The 9458-nt window shown below is 37.1% G+C and overlaps 1 protein-coding gene across 1 annotated transcript in view; it reads right to left on the reverse strand.

Moving 5' to 3' along the window:
- LOC148347039 (proteasome activator complex subunit 4B-like) overlaps window positions 1-9458 on the reverse strand; it is a 60156-nt gene that overhangs the window by 49374 nt on the left and 1324 nt on the right. The window contains exons 2-6 of the mRNA XM_088324166.1: window positions 5950-6090; window positions 4045-4161; window positions 3907-3951; window positions 3685-3834; window positions 471-534 (exon numbers count right to left, since the gene is read on the reverse strand). Coding sequence (XP_088180292.1) covers window positions 471-534; window positions 3685-3834; window positions 3907-3951; window positions 4045-4161; window positions 5950-6090 — 517 coding nt within the window. The remainder of the gene's footprint in view (window positions 1-470; window positions 535-3684; window positions 3835-3906; window positions 3952-4044; window positions 4162-5949; window positions 6091-9458) is intronic.

The raw sequence follows: 9458 nt of genomic DNA on the forward strand, positions 1-9458 counted from the left end.
TCCCTGATAAACAAACTACACAACAAAATAAAAATGAAAAATATCAACTCTTCAGTGCTGTTAAAAAACTTTACAAGAACGTTTAACTATTTACAATTCAACGTCTAACCAATGTTGACTGAAACAAGACACGCAACAAATATAAATTAAAATGTGTATACAAAAATAAAAATATTACTAGGTTTCTACCAAATATCGGCATTTGGGAACTCAAAGTGCAAACTTTGAGGGACTGATTCAGATTCTTCTATCAGTGATAGACGAAGCACAATGTTTTGGAGCCATTAATATAATTAAAACGAGTTTTTATACGGTATGGCAAACAATACTTTGTGATTTAAGGTAAAAAAAAACACTAAATATTTGCAGAAACCTCACAGGTTTATGAAGAATAAATGAGCACATAAATCACAGACCATTTGAACATTAGAATCACATTTGCACGCAAAACCAATTCGTTTTGGTCTCACCCCTTCCCAGCTTGGTTGATTTTGCACTGACAACCAAAGATCCATCAATTCATCAAACCATAGCCTGAAACACAAATAAAGAAAAATGAATTAAGCATCCAGGCAAGTTGAGCTACAACGTTTATGAAATCATTTCAACATTTGTCTCCATCTGTGTCCATCATTTCTCTTCTGTTAGGGACGATGGAAAGTGTTGTAGGCCTGACTAGCACATGCTATCATTTTTAAATTAGGGTTAGGGACAGCTTTTTATTTTTGTTACTGTTATAAATCCCAAGGAAGAATTAAATATCTTGCACAAACCCCAAAGATTAGATGCAAACATTTGACCAAACATCCTTAATATAATGTAAAGTTAATTAATTTTGTCTTATTTAAAGGGACAGTGTGTAAAATTTAGTGCCTCTTAGTGGTACTGATGCATCTTTCATTCAGTAAAAAATAAACTCTTTACGACACTAGGCAGAAACGCATGAACCATCATACCAATGTTAATCTTTTTAAAAAAAATCATAGGTCAGGAAATGTGTATTTCTTTGACACAGAGAAATCCTTTTATTAGGTCGCCGCCATGTTTTTACTACATCCAGCCACCACTCTGTTCTCTGTGGCACCGGTCCTCGCAAGCACCAGACAACACAGTGCCATCTAGTGGTCAAATATTACACGCAGGGGCTTTAAGCTATAATAAAGGGTATCAACATTTTGCAAAGTCATCTTTGATATTCTTTGACTTGAATTTTGTTTTTACATCAATAACAAAAACGTCAGACAAATTAAGGACACTGTGTGATACTTGGCCACTAGATGCCGCTGTATTGTGTAGTGCAACTGTCAACGTGTGCTACACAGCACAAGGAAGGTAACAGACAAATGAGACTTAAAATGACTAAATTGGAAAAAAAACCTTCTAAAATCCTTCAGACAAAAATTTCACAAGATTTTTGTTCGGGCTCCGGAAGATAGCAGGCAATCATGTCAGCTCCATCTAGGTGAGCCTCATGTTAGGTAAAAATCAATACATATTTCTTGACCTACAAGTATTTAAAAAAATGCCCTTTAAATGATAGTTCATGTGTTTTTGCTTTTCTTATCACGAAGTAAACTGTTTTATACTATTCTATAGGCGCTAAATAATACACAATGTCCCTTTAAGGTTTTAAAAAAACATTTAGGATGTAAATGTAAATGGTCTGCATTTATATAGTGCTTTTCAAGTCAATGATGACCTCCCAAAGCACTTTACAATGTGCTTTACATGTTTCCCTTTTACACACTAACTCGCCGATAGCAGCGTCAGCCATGCAAGGCTACTACCTGCTATCGGGAGCATTAGGGATTCAGTGTCTTGCCCAAGGACACTTCGACATATAACACGGAGGAGCCGGGAATTGAACCTGGCCAGGGACTTCCGGGACACAATAGATTTGCCCCTTGTGTTGAGTTAAACATGCCATCATTATAATTTTATTTGATTAATTTTGATTTTGTTCTCTGTATTTCTGCAGCACCTTCTTTTCCCCTTGAAAGTTTTTAACTCTATAGAAGAAGAAGGCTCACTTTCTTTCTTTTTAAAAAGAAACTTTTTTTTAAAAAAGGGTCTCAGAGCACTCTCTGCTAAACTAAAGTAGTATTACAAACCTATAACCTCAACAAAATGCAATGCACTTATTTGCATAGATTAAACGGGTTTAGTGGCTCAAAAATTGCTTGACACAAAGAAATCAAAGAGGAAGTAAGTTGCCAACGCTTTTAAAAGTTGATTTTAATCAATTTCATTGATTTATTTGTTTAACCCTTGTAAAATATAATAAAATATGCCTCGTATCTCTATTAGATAGATTTTTATTACACAGCTTTTTGCAAAAATAGACCACACACCCCATTCATTCCCCCAACCCCCGCACATACACACCCTTAGATACCTGGTATTACCAAAAGTTATTTGTATTCATCTAAAATCCCCCAAATGATTAACTGCCTCTCTGTGAACGGTCAAATATGAAACAAAACGTAAAAAGGCCATGTACTGTAGGAAACCAGTCCAAGACTTGGCGCAGACAAACCTCTAACGGCATAACACACTGAAGAAACACATTGCGAGTGCTCACTGCGGCGACGACCTCGAACCTAAATGACCCGCCAAAGAAAAGGCGGGAGACAAGCGGCTCGAGCTATTCCAAAAATATCTAGCTGTCATCCTGACATGACCTCATAAGTTTTGATTCACGGCGAGAAAGCTATTAGGGTACAAAGGCGCTGATGGTTCCTGTGATTTTTGCAAGGCATGATGCATGCTCAGATCTGTTTGAAGGCTTACAAGTCAGGAGTCATAGTCTAATCTTGCCAAATGGGTACTCTTCCAAAATGAAGCAAGTTTATTAAACAGGCTTTAAAAAGGTTTTTTCAAAAAACATTTTTGTTTGTGCTCCCACAAGCTTGGGTGTCTACGGTCAGAGACCCCACCCCACTCAACTACCATCTGTCAATCAGACTATGGGTGTCTGCAATAGATTTTACTGGGTCATTCCAGGGGTTTCGCATACTGTGACAAATTATTCTTTCATTACTAGAGAAAATTGTGGCTCTGTATAGTGAATTTCAGATTTCAGTTGGGAAGTTTGTTCATTTAAAGCTAGTTGCAAGCTTATCTGCTGATATTTTAGAACTCCATTTCCTGAACTCACTCCTCTTAAAGTGGACGTATAGAAGAGCCACCAGAAGGTGACTTCCCTCTTATTTTTCATTTGGTATAGAACACCTACCTATAAAGGATAAATATAATTTTTTTTAAAGATGATTTGCAATTATAAATGCTAGCAAGATTCTAAAATGTTAGATAGTTACATTGATTAAATGAAATAAGAAAAATCACTAAATATTTAATTATAGGGGCGGCAATAGCTAAGGATGGCTTTTAACCTAGAGGTTGCGGGTTCGATTCCGGCTCCTCCGAGTTAAATTCATTGGGCAAGACTCTAAACCCCTTAATGGACCCAATAAGCCGGTAGGCGCCTTGCATGGCTCTCTCCGCTATCGGTGTGTGAGTACATTGTAAAAGCGCTTTGGTAGGTCTTCAGTGACTAACTAGTCAAAAGCACTATAGAATTGTAGTCCCTTTACCATATACCATCTCACAACAATAATACTAAATTGGAAATCACTTATCTAAATGGGGGCAATTGCAATTCCAGCAAAGCAGCACAAAACTCACCGAAAGCCTTGTGCGTGCTCCTCGGGAGGCATGATGGTAGGCAGAAAAAGCTCCATCGTACTAATGGCCTTCTGCATGACCGCGTCAAACACACATAGGAGGGGACGCCACTCGTCCAGCATCTCCTGTGTGGAGGTCGCCGGGAAGTACCTAGCGAATGACATCAACCACTGAAGGCAACACGAACTGATTCTGATGCTAATAATCCTAAATAAAACTTACGGTCTGCAACTTTTCACCAAAGCCTTGAGTATATGTTCTAAAGAACTTGAAACCAAAACAGTCAGAGTGAGTAAAGAAATCCCTTAATTTAAGGGCGAAGCACAGTAATTTATTTCGATATAAGTTAACAAGGCTCACTTGGGGAACCAGACAAGTCCCAAATGTTCCGTTTTGGAGTGGACCACTTTCTCGTAGAGCTGGTGCAGTGGTCGCCATGGCAACTGGAGGTCATCCCTCGAAAGGAGCTCCTTTTTCCTGTATTTGAAGAAATCCTTTTACTCAGTAGTTGGTCTTTCCTTGAAGGGATGATGATGCAAATATGCACATAAAAAGAGCCCTTTCAGTGATGCTTACTCACATATTGTCCAGCTCAGATTGAATGTCATTTGATTTTATTTAACTTTGTTTTTAAGTAACAGATTTTGTACTCCTTACTTTGACTCATGTACTCTCCAACTTATCATTTGTCTCCCGCGATATCGATGAGAGAAGCCGAAAATCGCCCCCTGATTGTTGTCTTCTACTGTCAACGGTTATATCTTTAATTTCATAGGTAAGACGAGACACACCTTCATTTAAAAACATGCTTTTAACTCGATTCCACTATTTCTGATATGCTAGCATGACAGCCCGAACAGTAAGAGAGCACTCAATACACACACAAATACCAGTGTCTCCTAACTGTAAGATTTCAGCTGATGTATACAATTGTCTAAGAGTGTTTTCCTAATTCAATTAAAATTTAAAGAGTGAAACAATTGAGTGAACTTTAAAGGCCTATTCTTACCATGTGCAATTATTTGACAAAAAATTGATTTAGTTCAATACAAAACTCAACAAAACCACTAAACCCTCTCTCTAGACAAAGGCTAATTCTTCAGCTCATTTTAATTCACAGTGTGACGTTTGAAGACTTGATATAATCTGTGAAATAATAATAATGCCAGAGTCTGTGTCCCATATAAATATACCAGTTAAATTTGTCTCTGTCCTGTAAATACTTAAGAGTTTAAAGGCTAATTTCTGTCATAAAATGTTTCAAGGGACAAAGATATTTTGTAAAAATATCCCAAAACTCTGCGAACAAGGATACCGACAGACTTACCTTTGGCGCAGACAGCACTGGGTGAGAGACAGAAAGGAGTTTTTGCGCTCGGTGCATAGCTTCGCCCAACCCTTCTGCTCATAAAACCAAATTGCTTTGCTAGCATTTTGGGATGCTTAAAGTTTGTTCTATGGGTTTTCCTCAGAAAGCGTCAGTAAATATGGGTTATTTAATGAGCTTCCATTTAAAGGATTCCTTAGCGATGTGACACCTCTCTATTATGTATGTGTCAACAATGCCTATCTGAGTTCAAAGAATCTTTACATTTTTTTGAATGCACCTATCTGCTTTTGTCTTACATTTATCATTAGTGTTATGGTCACGGAGCACATTAGGCTGCAGGAGTGATTCGTAGCGCATGCTAGAGGGTTGTTTTAATTCTCGGATTAAAATTTTGAAAGTCAGAAAAACACTGTATCAAATACAGTCCAAATGTCAACTGAAACTCCCAAAAGATAAAAAGAGAAGAGTTTATTTGAGCACCCTACAAGCAACAAGACAGAGGCTGCGGTGAGGATTTCAGCCAAGAGAAGGCATCACCAAGGAGAATATTTTGAAGTTAGGTACACCACCTCTAAAAAGTCATGTTCATCTTTTATTAATAAACTCAAACAAGTAATTTATAAAAAAAAATGAATAAATAAATAAAAACACCCAAGATTTGCGTCCCACCCTTAATAAAAACATAAATAAATTGCTGCCCAATCTAGTAGCTGCATTATAATTTAGGTAAAATTTAGACACAGCCCATGAGACAAATTATTTAAAAACAAATAAAAATATGCGTGTTTAATGTTTTGAATCACACCCAGGGAAAAACTGTGACGAAACATCATACTAAATATGAGAATATTTGGTCTAGATTTAAATTTATTTGCAAATTTGGTTTGGGCATTGTTTTTGTGGGTTATTTATTTATCATTTTGTTTGACACCCACTTGAGGAGCTGAATCAGGAGACGTGCGTAGCTCTGCATCATGTGCGGCTCCAGGCCAGGCAGAGTGACCAACTCATAAAGCAGCTTGATGAAAAGAATGTGGTCGTCTTTGCTGAACTTCCGGCCGTAGAGCTTCAAGAACCTGCGAGGAGATAAGTAAAGGGTCGAGTCACACTTGGAGGGTCAATTAGAGGCTTCCTGTCACTAACTCACACTGCCAGTGAGGATATACTTGCACATTTCCAGGAAGACAACATGATCGCTGCCTCGTTAGCAGCCTTGGGGAGTAACGGAATACATGTAACTGCGTTAATGTACATAATTACGATATTTTGTTACAAAAAAGATGTGATCCAATTACAGGTACAGCTAGTAAAAAAATATATTATTTTGCAGGATTACAATTTCAAAGTATATTTATATATACTGTACAGAATGTGCCGATGAACTAATTGTCCATCCATCCATCCATTATTTGCACCGCTTATCCTCAGTAGGGTCGAGGGTGTGCTGGAGCCCATCCCATCCATCTTCGGGCAGTGGGCAGGGGACACACTGAACGGGTTGCCAACCAGTCGCAGGGCACACAGAGACAGACAATCCACTTGCTCATTCGCACCTAGGGACAATTTGGACCGGCCAATTAACCTGACATGCATGTTTTTGGAATGTGGGAGGAAACCAGAGCGCTCGGAGGAAACCCACGCAAGTAAGGAGAGAACATGCAAACTCCACACAGGAGGTTCGATCTCATGACCTCAGAACTGCGCCTCAGAACTGCGCCGCACACGCGCTAACCACTGCGCCGCCGTGCTACCCTGAACTAATTGTGTTTATCATAATTTCAATCACTGGCACAAGTGACAGAGATAGATGAGGTGCGTAACATCCGCATCTGTTGTTGTGTGCATGTTTGTCACATCGTGTTGCAGGCAAAAGCACTTTTCTTTTTGTCTGTATTTTATTTCTCCTCCTAGCAGTTATTTTGTTGAATTTGCGCAAGGCAAAGCAGTTGCGTGCTAGTGACGCGTTTTAGGAAATTTGAATGTCTGCTATTTGTATTTTTCAGTTTATTGTTCTTCAAAATTCATTGTACGATTGATTCATTGTTATATAGGACACTTATGAAGGACTACAAGAAACTTCCTGACCTTGCTCTCTTTAAAATTATTTGTCAAGGTTACATTGTCTAATTTTAAAGGGACAGTGTGTAATATTTAGTGCAAATAATTTTCAGTAAAAACAGAGTTTGATTTGAATACTAGGCAAAACATGAATTATCATATTATATTTTTTATTTAAGGAAAAAATCATAGGTCAAGAAATTTGTATTCGATACAGTGGAATCACCACTCTGCCGCCATATTTGTCCAGCATCCTGCTGCTACGCTGTGCTCTGTGGCACTGGCCTCCTGTCACACCAGACCACAAGGTGCCATCTTTTGGTCAAATATTACACACTGAGGGTTTAACAAAATTTTGTCGTTTTGTTTATATTACGTTTGATTTTTCTTTTATTAGCATATTTGGTGCTGGAGAAATCCAAAAGTAATTAAATGTAATCGAGCTACATTACTGCAAAATTATGGTATTCAGATGACGTTACATTTTTCAATAGGTAACTAGTAACTGTATAAGATTACAGTTTTAAAGTAACCCTTTACAATCGTTAGATCTCAATGCCTATTTCCTAAAGCAATTCCATTTAAGTTCAATAGTGTTTATATTGACTAGATCATTATTCATTCGAATGTCAATCAAAATAATTATCAATGGAAAAAGTGTGAAGAAGATAAATAGTCAAATGATTTATTTTTTACTTAAATAAAGGGATGCATCGTTTGAGGTGTCCTTAGATGAAAGTAAAGTTTAATATTCTCACTATTAAGTATTTGTTATTGTTTTCAATACCCAACTGAGTTCAACAAATCCTTGTGCTTTATTTTCCACCGCGCCTATCTGCTTTTATCTTACTTTTACCAAAGCTGTTCGGAGCGGAACACATTAGGTAGGAGGAATGGGGGTTAGGAACAGTGCTAAACTAAGGTAAAATTTTAAAAAAAGAGTTGATTTAGGCATGTCAACTGGAAGAAATGCATGAACTTACACACGCATCATAAACAAACTGACTGAGGTTGCAATAATGACAAAGCCAAAAGATGGCGGCTGCGAGTAAAAAAGTTCCAAATTCCGTACAGGAAGGGAAGGTGTGTATTATGTGACCACTAGATGTTGCTGTATTGTAAAAACTCCAACCAAAAATGAATGCTAAAATGCACAAGGAAGAATACAAACCATGGAAGCTCAGTGATCAAACCACACAATTTTTCTTCCAATTTTTTGCATGGACTTTTGCAACATTCTAAGGTACTTGTAGCAGCAAGATGCCAGACAATGATGTCAGCTACCTCTAGGTGAGGCTCATTATAGGAAAAGCAAGTGCAAATTCTTCAACCTACGAGTATTTAAAAAAACAAATGTTTATTCGATAGCTTTTGTATTTTTGCTATTATTTAAATCAATATCGTTTGTTTTGATAAATTAAAGGTCTATTGTGTAATATTTGACCACTAGATAGAACTATATTGTCTAACACGAGCAAAAAACAGTGCTAAATAAGCTCAGAGTAGCAGCAAAATGCCAGACAAACATGGCAGTGACTACTGGTAATGGATTCCGCTATGAGAAACACAAACTTGTCAACCTATGAATATTCATAAAAATGAACATTGGTGTGATAATTAATATATTTTTGCCCATTATTCAAATATATATTTATTTTCTTTACTGAATGAAGGTTTTTTTGTACTACTGGAAGGCACAAAATATTACACACTGTCCCTTTAAGTCTTTTCCTTCCCAATAAGAGGACCTAAATACATACAGTCCCTAAATGTTACTTTTATAGTAGTTGTTCAATTAAAAACAAATATATAGGCTGTAATTGTTCAAATTTCTGTGAATATGAAAACATTTATCAGAAAAATACAAACATATTAAAATAAATTCATGGTTTTATTAATAAAATGAAGATGGTTGGTTTGGCCCTGCACGAAGGTCTAGAGAAAAAAGTGAACACTTTCACAGACATAGGGGGCGGTAATTCACCAATAGGATCTGCCCGGTGTTAATTTTGATGCTTTTTATGTGTCGTAGCCTAAGATAGATAGATAGATAGATACTTTATTCATCCCCGAAGGGAAATTCACTTTTCCAGCAGCATCCCTAAGCTGAGAACAATCGAAAATAACTGAGAACAATCGAAAATAACACGGGAGCTGCTGGAGTGGCTGCCATTCGTGACGGCGCCGGAGAAACGATTCAATTTGAATCATGTACAAACAAACAAACAATTGAATCATGTACAAGAAACGATTCAATCTGAATCATGTACAAACAAACAAACAATTGAATCATGTACAACAAACAAACAAAATATTTATGTTTCAATAAGTGGAGTGTTAATAAAATGGGGGGAAAATAATTTCTGATACTGATATAACCAGGTAA

Source organism: Urocampus carinirostris, chromosome 19 (genome assembly GCF_059441175.1).
Source record: "Urocampus carinirostris isolate Australia breed hairy pipefish chromosome 19, RoL_Ucar_1.0, whole genome shotgun sequence".
In the NCBI taxonomy this organism is placed as follows: Eukaryota; Metazoa; Chordata; class Actinopteri; order Syngnathiformes; family Syngnathidae; genus Urocampus; species Urocampus carinirostris.